The sequence below is a fragment of the Mesoplodon densirostris genome, chromosome 8 (genome assembly GCF_025265405.1).
Source record: "Mesoplodon densirostris isolate mMesDen1 chromosome 8, mMesDen1 primary haplotype, whole genome shotgun sequence".
Lineage (NCBI taxonomy): Eukaryota > Metazoa > Chordata > Mammalia > Artiodactyla > Ziphiidae > Mesoplodon > Mesoplodon densirostris.
The window spans coordinates 89,580,168-89,604,026 of record NC_082668.1 but is presented as its reverse complement, the minus strand read 5'-3'; the positions used below and the strand labels follow the sequence as shown (position 1 = coordinate 89,604,026).

The following is a 23,859-nucleotide window of genomic DNA, read 5'->3' as shown; positions in this document are numbered from 1 at the left end:
GTACCTACATTATAGGATCATTATAGTGATTAAACGAACCATCACAGGAAAATCACAAAGAACTTTGTTGCTGAGAAAATGTAAGCTCATTAGATTGTTATTAGAAATCCTGTCTGTTCAACGAGACAACCTGTATCCAGTTCTGACTCTGGGGCAAATTATGGGATTTAGATTCAGAGAACTTCACTTCTGATCTTGGTTCAACCATGAATTATTTTTTGTTTTGTTAACTTGGACGAGCATTAAGTGTCACCCATCGAGTGATCTGTGAGCTGTCTTCCAATTCCTATTTCTCTGATTCTAATGGTAGTTCATCCTCAGGCACTTAATGGTTGAGTAGTCTTACTCAGGCCACAAGGTAGAAAAGAAGGTCATAATGTTGATCACTGTGGATCTAAAAATCACCAAAAGTATAGTTAGCTAGCACTAGCTCCGCCTAGAAGTTGCCCGGCTTCTGAGCCTACTGATAGCTTTCATGACAGTCTTCTGCCACTGCCCAATAGTATTTCCATTGTTTTTAGCCCCATAGATAGGGTCTAAAAGGGACTTTTCTTTTGGAAGAAAAGGCTTCTGTAGAAATTAGAAAATGCAGGTTGTGGGTCCCTAATGACTTGAACCCTCATTACTGATTTAAATACTAATGACAGCCCCTCCGACCCTTTCAAGTCCTTTCATTGTTGCCAGGTCGCTTGGTAAACAAAGTAGCTGACTGTAAGTCAAAAAATTGACTCTTCTCTATACCAAGGTGGAAAGCATTGAATCAGTTGCTCAGTGATTACCATCTTAGCTTTATGGGAAGGTATACTTTACTCTCCTAATCTTGGGAGAAAGATGTGTCATATACAGTTATTATAATCAATATACACAGATGATAACTTTATTAGTACTTAGAATTTTATTTTCTCCTATTTTTTTTTTACTATGATTGCCTTTGAGTTTTATAAAAGCTTTTTTGCTTTCTCTCACATGAACTTGTTTTATTTTTATTCTTTTCTATTATATTTCTTAAAACTTAACTTTTAATAGTATAATGAGCTAATGTTTATTGGATATTTATTATGAATCATATATTATTCTGAACATTATATGTTTCACCCCATTTAGTCAGCAACCCAAACTTTATGAGACTGAGGCTATTAGAGAGGGTATTAAGCACAAAGTCATGCAGCTAATAAGTTCATCTGACTCCAAAGTGAATATTCTTAATTACTGCATCCTATATTATTTCTGATCTCATGCTTTTATAATTTCGTGACAAGCAGTTTACCCCTACTGCTTATTTTAAGGTTAAATTGATAGAGGGAGTGGGAACTAGGAACCTTCTTCCTAATAAATATGTAAGCTTTTAGTGTTTTCTTAAGGGAGTGCTTTTGTGTAAAAGTCACAGTTGAACCTAAATTATTAAATTCCTCTTTAGTGATATTCATTGTTTTTAAAAAAACATTTATAAGTCACCTGAAGCCTTAAAATATTGATCATTATTTATTTAAGAAATAGTCTGGTCATTTGAACAAACCAGTATAAAACCTTTTTTGAGCCCAGATTAAGGAAATATTGCTGATAGAGTTAGGTGTGATAATTACATATGGTTAATGGTTATGGTCATGTTTAAACAGTTCCATAATAAAAGTTTAGAATTTTTTTAAAACAGTTGGGAAATTGTTAGGAACTTGTTAATTTTCAAATAAGGGCGGGGGGGGGGGAAGGTGGAGTTACTAGGAAAGGATACAGGAACCCACCAAAAAAGTATTAAAGCCGCCTGTTTTCCTGGCCACTTACTGCTACTACCAGTATAGAGAAGAACGTCTATATTAAAAACAGATAGCTTGGGACTTCCCTGGTGGCACAATGGTTAAGAATACACCTGCCAGTGCAAGGGACACGTGTTTGATCCTTGGTCCGGGAAGATCCCACATGCCACAGAGCAACTAAGCCCGTGCACCACAACTACTGAGCCGGTGCACCACAACTACTGAGCCCATGCACCGCAACTACTGAAGCCTGCGTGCCACAACTTCTGAGCCCATGTGCTACAACTACTGAAGTCCTCGCATCTAGAGCCCGTGCTCTGCAACAAGAGAAGCCTACGCACCGCAACGAAGAGTAGACTCCACTTGCCTCTACTAGGGAAAGGCCGTGCGCAGCAACAAAGACCCAATGCAGCCCAAAAAAAAAAAAAAAAAAACCCCAGAGAGCTTTATTGTTTTATCTTGATTCAATATATTGGCACTTACAAAACTTGAACGTGAAAATTCACATTAAGGTTTTCTCTGATTTAGCACCATGGAATTTGTATCTTGTTTCTGATAATAAATGTGCCACTGAACTATGTATAACTTTAGCAGAGATGACTACCAAAAATTGTAATGTGTATTCTCATTCCACATTATTGCAAAAATTATCACTCAAAAAAAAAAATCTCTTCACTATTCAGTTGGTCTTTGGTCCAAACTCTTCTATTCCTTGAATCCTAGGCTTTTGACCTTTATGAACAAAGATATGCTGCTGTGAAGATCCATCAGCTTAATAAAAGCTGGAGGGATGAGAAGAAGGAAAACTACCACAAGTAAATATTAATTCTTTATGATTTTTATCAATTTTGAAAATATATTTAATCGTCATGGAGAATTAATATATTCTCTTTCTCGTAGACATGCCTGCAGAGAGTATAGAATACACAAAGAACTGGATCACCCCAGAATAGTTAAACTCTATGATTATTTCTCCTTGGATACAGATACGTAAGTGAATATAAAAGGATTTATTTTTTAAGAAAAGACATGCTGGCTTTTGCTTCCCCTATTCCATAGTGATGATATAAATACTCTTCATTTGTCCATTGTGATTCTGAATTATTGGATAATATTTTATGTCTGATTTTTTTCTCTTCTCCATTGTAGGTTTTGTACAGTGTTAGAATACTGTGAAGGCAATGACTTGGATTTCTATCTGAAGCAACATAAATTAATGTCAGAGAAAGAAGCTAGGTCTATTGTAATGCAGATTGTAAATGCACTAAGATATCTCAATGAAATCAAACCCCCTATTATACATTATGATCTTAAACCAGGTAATTAATAAAATTTTTGTCTAAATAATTTAAGCTTTAAAGAGTGTAAGTTTTAAAAGTCATACTTAGTTACCTGAAAATATGCTTTTTGGCTAAGTTTTTAAAAGTCAGTGGAATACTAGTGGTAGTATCTGAAATGTTTTTAAAATTTATATCACTACATTTTAAAACTATATTTTAAATGTATATTTTAATTATATTAAAATGTTTACATACATATGTTGTGTATTATTTATTTCCCAAAAGTCCAGCTTTAGTAGTAAAGATAATGTTTTTCATTTATGTATCATTAAATGAACTTCATACTTTGTTCTTAGGAAACATCCTTCTGGTAGATGGAACAGCATGTGGAGAAATCAAAATTACTGATTTTGGTCTGTCCAAGATCATGGATGATGACAGCTATGGTGTAGATGGAATGGATCTGACTTCCCAAGGGGCAGGCACTTACTGGTAAGTGTATTATTAAAAACACCAAAATCACCTAGATTAGTGCCCAGTCTTCTTAATGAGAGTTTATTTTCGCATAACTTTGAGATTACCGCGGTGTGATGAGAGTACTGATATGAAGTCTCTGAGTTGAGAGACTACTGTCATCAGTCCTGTTTTCTCACCTGGTCTTACCTGTAACTATCAGCAAACCGGAGGAAGAACAACTTGGCATCAGCAAGTGACCAGCTAGTTCCCTACCAGCCAGAAACTCCTAACACGGAGAATTTGTGAATCTTGTTCTGTAATGTTGGAGTGATGTTTATCATGAGTAATGATACTTAATATCATATCTTAGCTATTAAAAGCAATAACTAATAAGCATTAAGCCCTCTCTGTAGAGGTTTTGTGGTTACAGTTTTTGTTTAAAGATGGATGTTTTGTCGATAATGAATGAAAGTGAAATTTGGTACAATCTTGGTCTTCGGCCTTAATGCTCAAAAATCTTTTTAATAACTTCATACATACAGATGTAAATCTAGATAGAACCATAGATTCACTGATATGAGTCTAAATGAATGTCATTCCCTTCAGAGTTACCTATGTGTTGACAAAAATTACTTCAGTGTGAATTTTCAAACTTAGTATCAAATTTGCCAAAGTGGAGAACATAGACTATAAAATTTCAAAACAAATTTAGTTTTCAGAATAAATTAGTTTAGCAAAAGGAGTGAAATCTTAAATGGAAGGGAGATACTACTGAGCTTCACTGAGCAGGATGGTGACTACAAACATAAATGTAACATAGGAGTTTTTAGAACAATCTTCACATAGCCTGGGCAATAATAACCAATTCTATAAAATGCCACAGGTTTGTATGGACTTGACTTTTCAGAGTAAGGATTGGTCATGTTCCATGTATTCATTTAAAGCCAGTTTAGAGTTTCAAATTATGCTTGTGGCATTTTTTAGGAATATAAGATAATGTATCATAATTTTCTTTCAGTATATATTCTTTAAAAATCTATCATTCAAACTAGTAACTCCTTAAAAGTCAGTACCCTCAGTCAGTAGTCTTTGGACTTCTTTCTTTTAGCAACAAGGCTCCTTTTTTCACCACAAAATCTTAGAATCCTAATAAAACCAACAAAAATAAGGCTTCTTGGTAGAACCCTGTATTCTGTGGCAGACAGCTTGAAAACCATGTTCTATGTAATAGATCATCCTTCCTCTGCAGAGACTCCCACCATACTGTTTCCCTCTCACTCTGGCTTCCCTAGTGTATGGCAGGGCAAGGAAATTTCCCCCTGACAGATGGGCATGAGACAGGGAAGCTTATGTTTTAGGGTGCTGTGCTGGAAGAAGATATAGTCATGGCATTTCCATGTTAGGAACCTGGAATATATATACTTCTTATAGAAACAGCTTTCCCCAAAATGGTTAGTTTTTTATTCATATACAAACTTTTAGAATATAGGTATGTAGTGCTTTTACACATCATCCCCAGAAGCTTAAACTATTTGTCAGTATCGCTTAGAAGAAAATGAGTTTTGCTTCTCCCTTCCTCTTGGGTTTCAAATGCAAGCATCCACTAAATCCTGCTGGTCATTTTCCCCGAGTAGCTTTGGTATCTATTCCTACCCTTCCTCTCCTTTCTTATACCCTTTTACCTTGAGAGACGGTATAGCACAGTGTTTAAGAGTCATTCTTGTTTCAGTTACACATAAACCTACAGAAAATATATGCTTTTATTCATAAAACAAATCTGGCTTTTTACTTGATTTGGAGGGTAGGAAAGGATTTACATCACAAATAAGTTATTGGTCACCTGTGAACGTTCTGCTGAAATTTAAACGATTTTAGCATAGTGAGTATAAAACTTAAAAAAAAAGAGGAGCTTTCCATTTAGCTGTATTATTCCTTTTCAGGACTTTGTAGTTTATCTAAATTTTTGAAGTGTGAGATGCTTGCATTCTGATGGAGCTTTTTATCGATACTTATAACCTAAGGTTATAAGTAAAAATTTATTTTTACTTACATGTATTTTTACCTTTTAAATAAATTTTACAATCTATTTTTACCTTTTCTTTATCTAAAATTATGACTTTATAAATAAAAATAGTATTTTTGAATGCTCCATATATTTCTGATGCTGCTACTGTTTGAAACTGTACAATGAATTAACGCTGTAGTGGAGGTAACATCTGCCTGGAGGGAAGCAGAGAAGGCTTGTGAAAGTTGGGCAAGTCTTGAAGAAGAAAGGGTGGTCACTGTGTGAACTGGAGTAGTTAAGGAAGGCATAAGAGGTTGTCATATTTAGAAGCATTGGGGGGAAGCACAGTGTAGGGAACCAAGTGAATCAGCTTTGCCTAGCCAGTTTGAGGGGCTGGGGGGTGGTCAGGAGAAGAGATTTTGGAAATTTAAGTTGCTGCTAGATTAGGACAGGTCTTGTGTTACAAGCAAGAGATACGAGGTCTTCCTGGGCAGTGAGTGATGTTGTGGTTCTTTAAACAAAAGAACTGGCTGATCAGATGTGTATTTTAGGAAGAGAACTTCCTACAGTTTGAAGCTTGGTGAAGGGGGATAGGAGAGGATTTCTTCTATTAGTAGATACTTAGATTAGAACATTGTAATTTCTAATGATAATTTGTCATTTCTGTAGATCATACACTACAGAAATGTATATAAGTTGACCCTTGAACAGTGCAGGGGCACCGGCCCTCTGCACAGTCAAAAATCTGAATATAGGGCTTCCCTGGTGGTGCAGTGGTTGAGAGTCTGCCTGCTGATGCAGGGGACGTGGGTTCGTTCCCCTGTCCGGGAAGATCCCACATGCTGCGGAGCGGCTAAACCCATGAGCCATGGCTGCTGAGCCTGTGCGTCCGGAGCCTGTGCTCCGCAACGGGAGAGGCCACAACAGTGAGCGCCTGTGTACTGCCAAAAAAAAAAAAAAAAAAAAATCTGAGTATAGCTTGCAGTTGCCCTTCATATACGTGGTTCCTCCACATGCCCGAAATTCAACCAGTCAGGGATTGTGTAGTGCTGCAGTATTTACTATTGAAAAAAATCCTCATATAAGTGGACCCGTGCAGTTTGAACCCGTGTTGGAAAAGGGTCAACTGTATATTACACACTTTAACCACAAAGTTGTTTGTTTTGGCTCTAAAGTCAAATGATACAGGGATATAAATGCTTTAAAAGTTAGGACTTTAATCAGTGAAAATCACCTAAGGTTTTTGTATGGATAAAATGAGTGTAAGATTTTACATCTAGAAGGTTTTAAATTATAAATTGTTAATATCCTTTCCTTTTTTTCTCCCCCCAAAACTAGGTATTTACCTCCTGAGTGTTTTGTAGTTGGAAAGGAACCACCGAAGATTTCCAACAAGGTTGATGTGTGGTCAGTCGGAGTCATCTTCTTTCAGTGTCTTTATGGTAGAAAAGTAAGTTGAAGTATAACAGATTCAGCTGTATGGAGATAAGTTGAATTTTCCCCTTTTAAAGTTTCATTAACTTGAAGTCAATTTAGTCAAGAATTCCAAGAATGGAGACCTGGTTGAGGCAACAACAAAAAAACCCAAAATAACCGTTTATTTGGGGTTAGGAGCAACCTGGGAAGCAGAAATACATGAAAGCACTTGAATTGTGTTCTGCTGGACTACAAAAGCAGGGGAGGGTGCTTATAGGCAAAAAACTGCAGGCTTACACAAATTGTCAAGAATTAGGATTGGAGCTGGCAAGAAGTAGGGGTGCTTGTTAAGCAAAGATTGGGGTTTGAAATGATTACATAGTTGGGGGGGGACTTTGAAAGTACAGGGTTGCAGCTGGCAATTGCTAGCAGATAGATACGGTTTTGAAAACATCTAGTGGTTTCCTTTAGTTTGATACAGTTCAGAAAGTTCAGGTTTTCTCTGATGCAGGAATGTGTCTGAAACCTCATCCACAATGGCCACCCATTTTGGATGCCTGAACCATAGTTACTCCATTTGATTTTTTAAATGATCTTAAATATATTATCACTTCCTAAAATTTCCGTGGATCAGAATTATTTTAATGTCACAACAGCTTCTTTGGCCTGCTCTTTGCCTTTTTTTCTTTTAAGAAGAAGAAGTAACTAATCTGTTAACAGTGCTAACGTTTTTCTGTTGCTAGGAATAAAGGAGTCAAAACTGTTCATGATCCTCCATTCTCTCCACTTCCTCACCTCCTCTACCCCATTCCCACCCCACACACACAGTTTGGCCTGAGCTTGTTTCCCCTGTGCTTCCTCAGGGAAATTCCATCAAACTTAGTACTAATTCTTCCCAAACCTCTCTTTACATTGAAGTCAGAACTGTAAGCTACCATAGATATCCTTATCCCATTCAGTCCCTCCATCAGTGTGAAAAGAGAGATTCAGGGACTTGCCTGGGAATTCACTGCATGTTAGGACCAAACCCAGAGCTGATTCATTTAAGTTAGTGTGTCATACTCACTCAAGGTATTTCACTCTTTGGACTTTTCACGGATGTTTCCACTACTCCATCTCTTCTCTAATTAAACTTAAATTTTAAACATTCAGAATAAAATTTAAAATGTTTTTGTTTTTATCTTAATTACTTATATTGCAATGGCATGATTTTCTATTGCTTATTCACAATGTTTTGGCTATGCTAAGGATTGATTAGATGTTCTTCCTCAGCCTGCTATCAGTTATAACCTTGTTTCTATGAGAATGCATCCCAGCTTGCAAGTAACTGAGAATAAGATTTTTTTAGAACACAAATCATTTGTATCTTGGGGATTCTCTGATAATATTTGTTTAAATATTTTGTGTGATAAATTTCTCAACATTTTATTCTTTTTTTTTTTTAAGCCATTTGGTCACAATCAATCTCAACAAGACATTCTTCAAGAAAATACAATATTAAAAGCCACAGATGTCCAGTTCCCTGTAAAACCAGTTGTAAGCAGTGAAGCAAAGGTACTAAATTTATGAAAATAAGCTTTGTGAAGTAAATTTTTGATTTCATAAATTGTGCTTAAAACAAAGTAAATACTTGTTAAATAAGTAAGTAAAGCAAAAGGGATTGCAGCCACAGGAAAATCTGTCCAGTAGGAGCTGGTGATTTGCTCTGGAGAAGAGTTGCTTTAGGCCTTTGGTTGTGATAGTTTTTAAGGACCCAAATATGGTCTGTGATTCTTTTAAGAAGCCAGGCAAAGGAGAACATAATCTACAATTACATTTACATAAAGTTCAAAACAAGCAGAACTCAATTATGGTGTTTAAAAGTCAGGATAGCTGTTACCCCAATAGATTGGGGGCAGAGCCAGTGCCTGAAAGTGGGCATGAAGAGTCTTAGGAGTTCTGATAAAGTTCTTTTTCATGATGTGCTTGCCAGTTACATAGATATATTCACTTTGTGCTGTACACTCTATGCTCAATAGGAAGAAAATATTAGGGCAAAAATGGCATCATACCCTTTGGCCAAACTAAATTGACAGTAAAGTGGAGTGAGGGCGGAAGGAGTGTTTTACAGAAGACAAATTCCAGAAAAAGACTCCAGAATTTTGTAGGGAGAAATGTAGTATTCCACATTCAACACAGTTACAGGCATACCTCAGAGATATTGTGGGTTCGGTTCTGTACCACTGCAAATAAGGCGAATATTGCAATAAAGAAGTCACACATAGTTTTTGGTTTCCCGGTGCATATAAAAGTTATGTTTACATTATAATGTAGTCTGTTAAGTGTGCAATAGCATTATGTCTAAAAAAAATAATGTACATACCTTAATTAAAAATACTTGCTTGCTAAAAACTGTTAACCATCCTCTGAGCCTTCAGCCAGTAGTCTTTTTGCTTGTGGAGGGTCTTGCCTTGCTGTTGATGGCTGCTGACTGAGCAGGGCAGTGGCTGCTGAAGCAATTTCTTGGACTCTTCCTTTCATGAACCATTTCTCTGTAGCATGCAGTGCTGTTTGAAAGAAGTTCTACTGTGGGTAAAAAGCTTTCAAAATTGGAGTCAGTCCTCTTAAACCCTGCCACTGCTTTATGAACTAAGTTTATGTAATACTCTAAATCCTTTGTTGTCATTTCAGCAATTAAGTTTGCAGTCTTACATGGGTGCAGTTCATGCCCTCCCCCAAACAGTTAACAATAGTAACAAAAATCACTGATCACCATAACAAGTATAATAATGATGGAAAGTTTGAAATATTGCTAGAATTACCAGATGTGACACAGAGACACAAAGTGAGCTGTTGGAAAAATGGTGCTGATGATAGATTTGCTCAATGTGGGGTTGCCACAAACGGTCAATTTGTAAAAAAACAAAAAAACAAAAAAAAAAAAGCAGTATTTGCAAAGTACAGGAGAACAAGGTGTGCCTGTGTTGGAAGTCCTAGCCAGAACAGTTAGGCAAGAAAAGAAGTAAAAGGCATACAAATCAGAAAGGAAAGAGTAAAACTGTCACTATTTGCAGATAACATCATTATATATATAAAAACCCTTAAGACACCACCAAAAAAGTTAGAACTAATCAACAAATTCAGTAAAGTTGTGGGATATGAAATCAATGCAACAAATTTTTATGTATTTCTATATACTAATAATAAAAGAGCAGAAGGAGAAATTAAGAAAACAATCCCAGGGACTTCCCTGGCAGTCCAGTGGTTAGGACTTGGCGCTTTCACTGCTGGGGCCCAGGTTCGATCCCTGGTTGGGGTGCAGCCAAAGAGAAAAGAAAACAATGCCATTTACAGTCGCATCAGAAAGAGACATTGATGAAAGAAATTGAAGAAGGCACAAGTAAATGGAAAGATATTCCATGTTCATGGATTGGAAGAATTAATGTTAAAATGTCCATACTACTAAAAGCAATCTACAGATTCAGTGCAATCCCTATCAAAATTCCAACGATATTTTTCACAGAAATAGAGCAAACAGTCCTAAAGTTCATATGGAAACACGAAAGACCCAAATAGTCAAAGCCATCTTGAGAACAAAGCTGAAGGCCTCATGCTCCATGATTTCAAACTACATTTCAAAGCTATAGTATTCAAAACAAACAGTACGGTATGCCGTGGAACAACTAAGCCTGTGTGCCACAACTACTGAGCCTGTGCTCTAGAGCCCACGAGCCACAACTGCTGAAGCCTGCATGCCTAGAGCCTGTGCTCTGCAACAAGAGAAGCCACCACAATGAGAAGGCCGCACACCACAACGAAGAGTTGCCCCTGCTCGCCACAACTAGAGAAAGCCCGCATGCAGCAACAAAGACCCAACACAACCAAAAACAAATAAATAAAATTGATTCTTTAAAAAAAAAAAAACCGTATGGTATTGGCATAAAAATACACAGATCAATGGAACATAATTGAGAGCCCTGAATAAACGCACACATGTATGGTCAATTTATGACAAAGAAGCCAAGAATATACAACGGGGAAAGGGTGGTCTCTTCAATAAATGGTGTTGGGAAAACTAGACAGCCACATAAACAAGGTTGAAACTGGACCACTATCTTATGTCATACACAAAAAGTAACTCAAAATGGATGACAGTCTTGAACTTAAGACCAGAAATCATAAAACTCCTAAAAGAAAACATAGGTGGTAAGCTCCTTGACATAGGTCTTGGCGAGGATTTTTTGTATTTGACAACAAAAGCAAAGGCAACAAAGTAAAAGTAAACAAGTGGGACTGCATCAAATGAAAAGTCTGCACGACAAAGGAAACCATGAACAAAATGAAAAGACAACTTACCAAATGGGAAAAATATTTGGAAATCATACCTGATAAGGGATTAATATCCAAAATATATAAAGAATCAAACAATCTGATTAAAAACAGGATCTGTATAGGTTTTTTTCCCAAGGAGGACGTACATATGGCCAACAGGTGCATGAAAAGATGCTCAACATCACTCATAATCAGGGAAATCCAAATCAAAACCACACTGAGGTATCACCTCATACCTGTAGAATAGCTATTATCAAAAAGACAAGAAATGAGTGTTGGCAAGGATGTGGAGACAAGGGAACATGTGTGCACTGTTGGTGGGATTGTGAATTGGTGCAGCCAATATGGAAAACAATGTGGAGGTTTGTTGGAAAATTAAAAATAGAACTACCGTATGATCCAGCAATTCTACTTTTGAGTATTTGAAGAAAACAAAAACATTAATTCAAAATGATATGTGCATCCCCCTGATCATTGCAGCATTATTTACAATACCCAAGACATGGAAGCAACCTTAGGTGTCCACCGTGGGATGAATGGATAAAGAAAATGTGGGGTGTGTGTGTATATATACATATATAAAATGGAATACCGTTCAGACATTAAACAAAAGGAAATCTTGCCATTATATGTGGAATCTTAAAAAACAACAAACAGGAAAAAAACCCAAGCTCACAGATACAGAGAAGAGATTGGTGGTTGCCAGAGGCGGGTGGGTGAGAGGTGGGCGAAATGGGTGAAGGGGGACAAAAGGTACAAACTTCCAGTTATATAGTCACGGGGATGTAAGGTACAGCCTGGGGGTAACAGTTAATAATACTATATTGCATATTTGAAAGTTGCTAAGAGTAGATCTTAAAAGTTTTCATCACAAGAAAAACAATTTTGTAACTACATACGGTGACAGATGTTAAGTAGACAATTGTGATCTTTTCACAATACAAATGTTGAATCATTATGTTGTATATCTGAAACTAATATGTCAGGTTTTTTTTAAATTACCATATGATCCAGCATTTCTACTTCTAGGTAGATACCAAAAAAAGTGGAAGCAAGGACTCAGATATTTATATACCAACATTCACAGCAGCATTATTCACAATAGTTAAAAGGTAGAAACAATCCAAATGTCAACCAAGAGATAAATGGGTAAACAAAATGTAGTATGTACATGCAATGGAATATTATTCAGCCTTAAAAAGGAATGAGGCCCATGAGCCAAGGCCGCTGAGCCTGTGCATCCAGAGCCTGTGCTTCGCAACGGGAGAGGCCACAACAGTGAGAGGCCCGCATACCGCAAAAAAAAAAAAAAAAAAGGAATGAAATTCTGATGCATGCTACAACATGGATGACTCAAACATCATGCTAAGTGAAAGACACAAAAGGACAAATAAATATTGCATGATTCCACTCATATAAGGTACCTAGAATAGCCAGATCATAAAAGAACACAAGTGGTTACCAAGGGCTGGGGGAAGGAGCAATGGGGAGATACAGTTCAATGGGTACAGAATTTCAGTTTTAGATGATGAAAAAGTTCTGCAGATGGATAGTGGTGATGTTGTACAGCAATGTGAAACGTACTTAATGTCACTGAATTGTACACTCAAGGGTTAAAATGCTAATTTTTATGTTATGTATATTTTAATCTCAATAAAAATTAAGGAAAAAAATGCAGCTTTCCAGCAATAAGTTTAAATGGTAGTAATAGTATTTAGATTGTAAAGTGAACTACTAGGGGGCTGTGAGTTGAGAGTTGAATTTGGAGTGATAATTTTACTGCTACAATTTTTTAAAAATTTATTTTACTTATTTATTTTTGGCTGCATTTGGTTTTTGTTGCTGCACGTGGGCTTTCTCTAGTTGTGGCAAATGGGGGCTACTCTTCATTGTGGAGCATGGGCTCTAGAGCACAGGCTCTTGAGCACAGGCTCAGTAGTTGTGGCGCATGGGCTTAGTTGCTCCGTGGAATGTGGGATCTTCCCGGACCAGGGCTCGAACCCATGTCCCCTGCATTGGCAGGCAGATTCTCAACCACTGCACCACCAGGGAAGCCCTATTGCTACAATTTCTTTAAAAATTTGAATCCCCAGTGAAGTAAAATCTATTTATTGTCTTAAATGTGTCCATCATCTGTAGTATTTAGTTGATTGATATTTAGAAGAAGAAAAGATTTTAATTGCTGACTTTTTTTTTTTAAGGCCTTTATAAGACGCTGTTTGGCATACCGAAAAGAAGATAGGTTTGATGTGCACCAACTGGCAAATGACCCCTACCTTCTCCCACACATGAGAAGATCCAATTCTTCAGGAAACTTACACATGGTTGGGCTGACAGCATCCCCTACACCCCCTTCTTCAAGCATAATTACTTACTGACTTTCCTCCAAAATTGGCATAATGTCTTTGAATTGCTTCCAGATGCATACTTGAGTTTGAGAGCTTTTGAGTGTTTTTGTTGTTTTCTTTTTTACACAGGATATGGTTGAGAACTGTTTGTGAACTGAACTTCTTCATAGCATTGTTTGTATGAGAGTGGATCATGGACAGTGAATAAATGTACACTTCTGATTGTAATCTTGAGCAGTGAAGGGTGACTGCCTGTTGCACAGAAACAGGAATACCATGTTACGATAAAAGAAAAATGGTTTTTTGGGGGAACACTGTAAATAACGTTTATAATACTTAAATACATTTGGTTGTTACTAGAGAGTTCTAATATGAAGGGTGGTTTTTCATTATTTAAAAACACATGGAAAAAATATGAGACATATTTCTAACACAGGAACTATCTAGTGCCTGGATACATTCTTCAGCATTCAGCAGTTTATCTGCTGCAACCAAAGTAAGAACTGAATGACAGTGACAGTTGTGTTTTATAGTAATAGAATGTGAGAGTTAGACTCTTTGGACAAAGTTATTAGACTTTTGTCATTTGCCTATTCTGGCTTTTACCAAGTTGTACCTCGAAATCACATGTCCGCTTTTTTCACTGGTCATGTTAAAGGGAGAGCTATTCCTAGATACATTACACCTTTGACAAAGTGAGCTGCTTGTTTTGAAATCAGTTGAAGTCACTAAATTATAATATCTCCAGTGTTCTCAACATGTTAGAATTGTTAACAGGTATTTTTCTTTTGTTACCAGGCCTTGTTCATTCAAACAAGTGACAATACATAACCAAATGCAGACCAGTTCTATGCAGATAATGATAAATTCCCTTCTAGCTCTATTGTAAATTGTGTACAGATGTCGTATTTCAATTACCGAGTTTCAGCAGCTTATTCTTGTACAAATGTTTAAAAATATGGCTTTTCTAATTGGATATTGTATTTTTTTTAAGTCTTCTTGAAGGCGCTTTAATTGCTGCTAAATGATGTTGCTTCTTTGCTAAAAAAATCAAATGACCTCCTTAAAGGTGCAAGTTGACTGTACATTATAGAGAGATTATTAAAAGCAGGCATTTATTAACAAGGCATGTAAAAATGATCCGTGTTGGACATAAAGAGCTCTCGAAATCAGTTTCTTGGTTTCTAGGGCTGTGGAGCACATATATACTAGATTTATAAATTGTTCATGGTAATTCTACATTTCTAGAAAGTTCTTATCAGCAAGGTGGGATGATGGTCCTTTAAACGAGTTTCTTGTGGTTTGTACAGATTTAAAATGTGAACATTTTCTAACTGCCTTGTATGGTAGAAACCATTATTTTTCAGGATGCTGTATGTCACTCCTCTAAGAAATTTCTTTATCATCACGTTCATAATGCTGATACTTACATGTAAATTGTCCATGTTGCCGAAAAAGGAGGCTATGCTTACCACAGATTCCCCTTAATATTGTACAGTTAAACCATGGCTCTTTGTTCTTTCATTGTACATAGACATATTGTCTCTTTAAGATGCTGCTGAAATTGTAGAGAATGTAGCCAAAACAGTAATAAACAATGACAGTTAAAATTTAAAGACTATGAAGTTACATTTGAAGGGAGCTTTCAAGATTTAGGACACTGACTGACTTTGCTCCTTAAGAATTGACTGAATAAATTCTTGAAGTATACTTCAAGATAAGTATGAAGCGTTTCAAGCTGTTAAAGTATACCTAATAACCATTATCAAAGCTAATCCTGGGTAAGTAACACTTAGCCATATCGGGAATGGTTTAAGGGCTATACCTGTTCCTCTGTAGATTAAGATAGAAATCCTATTAAAAAAATATTGACGTGGTAATGGAATGTTAGCATCAATTGAGTGCTTTAGGTGCTGTCGGCCAATTTTTCAATTTTGTTTGAGTTTTCATCTTTCAGAATCCTAAAATACTATGTTCATATAGTAACGGTTATTTGAAGTCCTGAATTAAAAGACTCAATTTGTTTAAAATTTTGGTGAGATATTTAAGTGGATGTGTACATCTAACATGAGATTGAAGAAGTGGTACAGACCTAGATTACTGGTCTTGACCACACTATTTTCAAATGAATGAAAGTGACTGCTACTGTCAAAATGCAGAAAAGGAGGAAAACAAGCCATAAAATAAAAGTGCTTCCCTGGGTTTAGGTAATCATCTGTTTGTCTAGAGTCCAAGATGTATAGGCAGTATATGAGTTTAGAGACCATCTATTCCTCCTAAAGTTTTTCCAAAGAAATGATACAGATTTGGGGTAGTATGCCCATATCCCAGCAGGTACAAGATAACTCTAATTGAGCCAAAGTGAGTACTGTTACCTTCAGCTGGGAAACTGATATTTGTCACTAAGTAGTTGCAGTCACTCTGGCAATCTTTGGCTCTAACATCTTGAAGCTTACATTGTTTTTTGGTCTCCTGAATTCTGTCCTCAGAATTAAAGTATTTCCTATATGCCTAAGACAGTAGCCAAGGTCTTCTCCCTTTAAGCACTGCAAGGTAAATGTACAGTTTTTTGCATAGAATTTGAAATCTTTGTTTGGTATGAATTAGCTTTAGTGCATGCATGTTGAGAGGAAGTAAGTGTAGAAACCACCCTAATTTATTAAGTCTGGAGTTGGGTAGATATTTGGTTGTTTTTCAAAAATAAAGTTTCAAGTCTGTTTTTTACTTGCTGCCATCCCCTCCTCCTTGAAAATAATTTTCAATTTAAATAGTACATAAAATGTGAACAGATACTTCTACAAATACCTCATTACATGAAACCAAAATGGTAGAATTTCAGTGAAACAAATTTAAAGAGTATATTGTGTTTTGCTGTTGATCGTTACTTATTAAATGCAGTAATGCTGACTACCATCAGACGTTATTAGCTATGTTTTGCAGTAGTAGTGCAGACGGTCCAGTCCTATTAGATTGTGAGTTTCCTCTTAGAATTTACATTACCGTTTGATTTGTGTGAAAAAGACAGCCTTACTCTTAGTCCTTTAAAATCACATTGGCACGTCTTACTCTAATCCCACTTTAAATTTTGACATGTTATCCGATCATTTTCCTCCCAAGCTTAATCTGTTTCAAAAAGTGTTTTAGCACCTAGTTTTTAAATAAAATTGTTAGAATTCTAGTTCTTGGATTTCAGGAATTCTATAACAGTTTTAGAATTTCTATAACTTATCTGTTGATTTGAATTACAACATACACATCTCCACTTACCTTCCCCTGCTTTCATTTCCCTCCTTTTTTTCTTTTTTTGAGGACTTTTCTCCCTGGGAATTCTTGGACTTTTTGAATGGGAAAGATTTGAGTAAATGTATATAAACTAACTTCAAAACGATTGCATAGAGCTAGAGGAGAACTTAGAAGAGTCATCTTTCATTTGGATCAAAACGCATAGTTTTCACCTGGAAATCCTCACTCATTTAAAATACTAGAGATGTAGGTTACCTACATACCTATGACTGTTTTTAAAAAGGCAGTAACAATAATACTGGTTAAGAATTCATATTTTAGAACCAGATTCTTTGGGCTTAAATGTTGACTGCCATTTCCTACGTGTGTTTCAGGTTCCTCATCTGAAAATGAAGATAACAGTGCGACCATACAGAGTGGTTGCAAGGAGTAAATGAGCTCACATATATAAAGCCCAGCACATTGTAATACCACGTATAGAAAGCTGCTTTTTTTTTTTTTTTTGGCAGTATGTGGGCCTCTCACTGTTGTGGCCTCTCCCGTTGCGGAGCACAGGCTCCGGATGCACAGGCTCAGCGGCCATGGCTCACGGGCCCAGCCGCTCCACGGCATGTGGGATCTTCCCGGCCCGGGGCACAAACCCGTGTCCCCTGCATTGGCAGGCAGACTCCCAACCACTGTGCCACCAGGGAAGCCCTGTTCTTTTTTAAGAAAAAAATTATTCTACTGCTTTTATCCTACATATAAGATGAAGTCTACTTTGCTTCCTGTGATAAATTTTCCTTTAAGAAACAGTTTTACAATACTTTATTCATTTCAAATGATGATTAGATTACCTGAAAAGGGAAGGTGGTGGGGTGCAGCAACAAGAAAAAGTAACTGTCTCAACTGTAATTACCCGAAGGATCATACCCTAACCATGTAGGCTATTTCATCAGAGGAAATTCTACCGTACATCCCAGGGTTTTCCTTGATAGTAGCAACCATTTGAGTTAGGATAGGTGGTATTACCCCAGTTTCACAGGGGGGGAAACAGTTGGAGAAAAGAAATAACTTGGTAAGACCACATAACTAATAAATGACATCAGAACTAAAGCCCGGCTTTTGGAGTCCTAGAGCCAGGTTCTTACCAAGCTAACATTTTGCTTGCCTCTTTATAAAACTTGTTTACTGTGTTAAATTATCACGATTCTTCAAAATGACAAAAATGAACAGATAGAAACGTAACTGTCACCTTAAAAGGGCAAATATAAAGAGTTCTTCAACTGTTAGATCAGGAGTGCCTTCTGAGCTGTGCCTTGATGGCTGGCTGTGAGTCATTTTAGAGAGGGTCTTCTGTCCAGATTCATTCTAGGCAAGGCAGAGAGCGGGTCACAGACCTTTTCCTGTTCTCCCACTTGTTTTTCATTGCAGTTTTAATTTTAAGTCAACGATCAGATTAGGTTCTGCTTAACTTGCAGGGATCAGTTCACCTTTCTCCTCCTCAGCCCACTTTCATGAGCATAGAAGGTATATTCTTCCTCTCCCTGCAATGGTACTGGTTGGTCTGGTTGGTCTCTAATAAGAAATCTGGAAAACTGACTCTATTAAGTCAAAAACTTGAGAAAGTCTTATAAATCTAATGAAATTACCCATGTGTGGTGCTCCAGTGCCAAGATCACAAATGAGTAATCCTGACTTCATCAAGTGACTCTCACTTTGATTTTTAAAAGTCTGTTTGTAATTAAATTTTTCTATAAATATGTGATCCATTTTCATCTGAAGAACTTAGGCTGTTCCCATAACCAAATACCTAAGCTAAGCAGTATACGTACGTGCATGACCAGCACCCCACTGTTCTTGGTGGAGTATATGGTATATTTGGTTTAAATACCATTGATATGATCAGATGATGAGGATTTTTTTCTAGGATGGGACAAACTTAGATACTAAAATTACCTGATCTAAAGAATGAGTGTGGCTGATTTATGTCCTTCGTGTTGATCCTATTTCACCTCTTTATGTCTGCTAATGACCAAATTCATAAATTCCTTTTAAGGAGGTATTCAGAAGAGTGAAAAGTGGGGAAAGTCTGGGTTTTGAAGTCTGACTTGACTTTGCACCTGGCTTTGCTATTTAATAATTGGATGACCTTAGAGAAGTCACTGACTAACCTCTCTCGGCTTACCTTCCACATCTGTAAAGTGTATATATTAATAGTACTTGTGGGCAGGCAGCTGGGTGGCGGGGGGGTGCTGGTGTAGGGACTGTGGCAGTGCGCGGGGACCTGGTACAGTGGCTGCAGGGCTGAAGAGAAGCTACTAAATTTCTGTGGACGCAAAGTAGAATTTCATAAGAACATAATGGATGGAGAAGAGAAAACCTATGGTGGCTGTGAGGGCCCTGATGCCATGTATGTCAAATTGATATCTTCGGATGGTCATGAATTTATTGTAGAAAGAGAACATGTGCTAACATCAGGACAAAAAAGGCATGTTGAGTGGCCCAGGTCAGTTTGCTGAGAACGAAACTAATGAAGTCAGTTTTAGCGAGATCCCTTCACATGTACTATCAAAAGTATGCATGTATTTTACCTACAAGTTTCGCTACACTAACAGCTCCATGGAGATTCCTGAATTTCCAATTGCACCTGAAATTGCACTGGAACAGCTGATGGCTGCAAACTTCCTGGAGTGTTAAAAAAAATAAATTATAATAAACTTAACTTTTTTCAGTATTTAATACCTGTAGTTAGTTTTTTCGTATATAGCATGTTGCCTGTGTGCAATTGAACTTCAAAGTTCGTTGCAAAGCAGATTACCTTCTGTTCTTTTGCATAGCAATCAGAGTTGAAATTTGTTTGCTACATCAACAAATTAAGGACATTTTTACAAATTGAGAAATATGCCAGTTTGTAGGTGTTTTTGCCTTATCCTTTGTGATTTTTAAAATTAGAACAGTGGTGATATAGTAAATGCTGAAATTTAGGCATAAATTCAACACGTTCTACAGGTAAATAATGAGGCTACATGTTTTTATGTTTTTAGTGTTTTAAAAACCTGATCTTAATAGCTGTCATTAGCATTACTAGATTTATGCAACTGCATATAATTGCATTATAAACATATTTATAACTTAGCCAAAATACTGATTTTTATAACTGTCAAAGACATGAGAGTTGAAATTTCTTATGTGTCTTTTGATAAACTGCAGTATTGTTTAAGTGTATCTTGTCTTTTTGTTTATTGCTACAATTTAAGAACTTTATTTAAAATCAATTTTGGAAGATTACTAGGTACAGCTTTTGGAGCAGAGACTTTTTGAACTGTAGCCACATGGTCAGCAAGTAAACTACATGACTTTACTTTCATTTGCATTTTGGCCAATCCATTGACTATAAAGTCTCCTTTGCAATATTCATTCTTACACAGTCCCTTGTGATCCCACTTCTCGTTATTTAAATATGTTTTAAAAGACTCACTGTGAACTTCATCTAGATCCTAAGAGCAAGACTTCTGACAATTCCAGTCTTCCTCCATTCAACTGAAATGTTATAAAATATGAAAAATGTGGAGAGGTGCAGTACAAATCTAATAATGCACTTTGATATAGTATATTAATTATCTTCTATTAACGTATGTCCCACTAGACATGATATCCACAATGTGAGTCTTCTGAACTCAAACTTATAAAAGAGGTCATTCAGCTTTTATGCTAAGACAAAAAAAATTTGAAGAACTATAATAGAGCGTCTCTGCTTAGTCATGGATAAAGAAGCACTAGAGTTGGGTTTATTGTCTATCTTAGTAGTAAAACAAAGCTGTTATTATAGGGTCTATAAATTTAAGTCTTCAGCATCTTTAAGACTGGCTCAGTATGAACCAGTTTTTCTGGAACCTTCAAAGACCGTAAACAACCAAGATCGATAAAAGTAATTTTTCCTCTTAGAAGACCTAACATTGTTATTGAAAGCAATTAAATATAAATGTTAATTGCATATATTTTAGTAACATCTTAAGACATACATACTGTTACATATTTTAGTATAGAATAATCAAGTACAAGAATTATATTCTGGGGGCTTCCCTGGTGGCACAGTGGTTGAGAATCTGCCTGCCAATGCAGGGGACACGGGTTCGAGTCCTGGTCTGGGAAGATCCTACATGCCGCAGAGCAACTAGGCCCATGAGCCACAATTACTGAGCCTACGCGTCTGGAGCCTGTGCTCTGCAACAAGAGAGGCCGCGATAGTGAGAGGCCTGCACACTGTGATGGAAGAGAGGCCCCCGCTTGCCACAACTAGAGAACGCCCTCGCACAGAAACAAAGACCCAACACAGCCATAAATAATAAATAAATAAAATTTTAAAAAAATTCAGGGCTTCCCTGGTGGTGCAGTGGTTGAGAGTCTGCCTGCTGATGCAGGGGACACGGGTTCGTGCCCCGGTCTGGGAGGATCCCACATGCTGCGGGGCGGCTAGGCCTGTGAGCCATGGCCGGTGAGCCTGCACGTCCGGAGCCTGAGCTCCGCAATGGGAGAGGCCACAACAGTGAGAGGCCTGCGTACCGCAAAAAAAAAAAAAAAAAAATTCTGCTACTTGGTGACAATGCCAATTATAAACCTAAGTGGTGATCTTAAAGGTCAAGGTGATAGCTAGAATACAGTTTAACTTTGATCCATTTTAGTAGGTTACCTTATATGAAGTTCAAAATATTGAAATAGAACTGAAAGATTAGGAAAAACTATCTTGTGGCACATGATACTTTCATGTTAATAAAGATTATTGACTGAAAAAAAAAATAGTACTTGCCTTTCAGGCACCTAGCACTAAAAGTGGGTTCAGAAGGTCCTCCAACTAATACGGCATGAGCTCTGACCAGTCAGAACAAATGCTGGCCATAGTGCAGAAGAGAGGGTCAAGAGTAATTGTGGGACACTCTGAGGAAGGGATGGGACCAGTTGGGGTAGGAACTTGGGAGACTCCAAGCAGCAGCCATTTAGCAATGTGGAGATGTTTCTGTATTTTAACTCGTATCTGTGCATAATTGCTTAGTATGAACCCTGCCTGTCATCAGTGACATAAGATAGACTCCATAAATGACTCCCTTCACTCCAGCACATGCAGCTATTTTGGAAGTTTACACAACTAATAACTTGCACATCCAAGGCACATGACTATTTTGGGTTGGAGATCTAACTGGTCTCTGTTTCCAGAACTCTTTTTTCTTCACTTTAGAAATGCTATTTGGATCTCAAGATTGTTTCTGTTCAAGCCACCATGAATATTAAATATCATCATGGTGGTTGCTGGACTGATGAAAAAAATTAATGTTTCTTTTTGACAATTTAGACTTCATCAGTAGGAATATTTTAGAATTTTATTCCTGTGAGCTTCCTTCCCAGAGGTATGGAATATATCCACACATAGTTATTAGTAAAAAACTTTTTCCCTGATAGTAACCACAAAGCAAAAATCTACAGTAGATACACAAAAGATGAAAGAATTTAAGCATACCTCTACAGAAAAATCACAAATGAAGAGAACAAGAAGAAAGGAACAAAGGAATTACAAAACAGGAAACAATTAACAAAATGGCAATAAGTATATACCTATCAATAATTACTTTAAATGGATATGGACTAAGTTCTCCAATCAAAAGATAAGAGTGGCTGAATAGGTAAAAAGGCAAGACCCATGCAGACGTAAGGACACACAAAGACTGAAAGTGAAGGGATGAAAATAGATATTCATGCAAATGGAAACCAAAAGCTGCAGTAGCTATACTTGTATCAGACAAAAGAGACTTTGAGACAAAGAATGTAATAAGAGATAAAGAAGGGCATTATATAATGATAAAGGGATCAATTCATAAACAGGATATAACATTTTCAAATATTTATACGCCTAACAGAAGCATATAAGTATATAAAGCAAATATTAACAGACGTAAAGGGAGAAATAGTAATACAATAACAGTGGGGGACTTTAATATTCACCTTCGTGAATGGATACATCATCCAGACAGAAAATAAGGAAACATCAGCCTTAAATGACACAGTAGACCAGATGGACTTAACAGACTTGAACAACATGGGTTGGGGCAGCAACCCCCCATGCAGTCAAATTCATGTATAACTTTTGACTCCTCCAAAACTAATAGCCTAGTATTGGCCAGAAGCCTTGCTGATAACACAAATAATCGATCAACGCATTTTGTATGTTATATGTATTATAATACTGTATTCCTAAAATAAAGCTAGAGAAAAGAAATGTTAGGAAAATGATAAGGAAGAGAAAATACATTTACAGTACTGTACTTGTTGATACCGTAAGTTTACATTGTTTACAAGATGAATCATCTGTCAGTAAAATATTGTCTTATACAAAACACTGCAGATATATGTATTATTAACACTAGACATCAAAAATGAAAAAATTCATATTTATTTACAGGTATAACAATTCATGCATTGATAATGAAGAAGCAGTAATATGATTGTTCATGGTAGTCTTGTGTAATCCATAGGAATACATCACAGTATCCTAGCCTACACACTAATGAATGAATCACTGAAAATTTTATGGCACAAAGTATCAGTCATATTCATAATATAGTATTGGAAACACTGTTACACATTTTAAAAAACTTTATCTGTGATGATAGGTTGATACTCAGTTTTCTCTAATTATGAGAGAGAGGCATACTGTATGATAATATAATTCTTTGAAAGCAAAGTTATAAAACAGTAAGAAAACTAACACATTATTAGTTTCATATGAAATATCACTCACCTTATGTCTATGTAAGGATAGACTATCCACTTCAATACAAGTCTTGTGCACAATGTTCTACACATATATTTTAGTATATTTATTGAAAAAAAATCTATGTATAAGTGCCCACACACAACTCAAACCCATGTTGTTCAAGAGTCAACTGTATATAGAACATTCTATCCAAAAGCAGCTAAATACACATTCTTCTCAAGTTGCACATGCAACATTCTCCAGGATAGATCATACGTTAGGCCACAAAACAAGTCTTAATAAATGTAAGATTGAAATCATA

The 23,859-nt window shown here is 36.6% G+C and overlaps 1 protein-coding gene and 1 pseudogene across 2 annotated transcripts in view; both read left to right on the top strand.

Annotated features, from left to right (window-relative positions):
• The window catches only part of TLK1 (tousled like kinase 1), a 164,695-nt gene extending 148,401 nt beyond the window's left edge, over positions 1 to 16,294 (top strand). Inside the window, exons 13-19 of one of the 2 annotated variants that reach the window (XM_060106245.1) lie at positions 2,475 to 2,566; positions 2,652 to 2,741; positions 2,901 to 3,070; positions 3,388 to 3,523; positions 6,831 to 6,942; positions 8,355 to 8,462; positions 13,421 to 16,294. In XM_060106245.1, the coding sequence (XP_059962228.1) occupies positions 2,475 to 2,566; positions 2,652 to 2,741; positions 2,901 to 3,070; positions 3,388 to 3,523; positions 6,831 to 6,942; positions 8,355 to 8,462; positions 13,421 to 13,597 (885 nt within the window). In that variant the 3' untranslated portion in view covers positions 13,598 to 16,294. The remainder of the gene's footprint in view (positions 1 to 2,474; positions 2,567 to 2,651; positions 2,742 to 2,900; positions 3,071 to 3,387; positions 3,524 to 6,830; positions 6,943 to 8,354; positions 8,463 to 13,420) is intronic. The other variant, XM_060106244.1, reaches the window with a different exon arrangement.
• Positions 16,295 to 19,101: 2,807 nt separating this feature from the next.
• On the top strand, positions 19,102 to 19,666 carry LOC132495096 (elongin-C-like; annotated as a pseudogene).
• Positions 19,667 to 23,859: the final 4,193 nt, after the last annotated feature.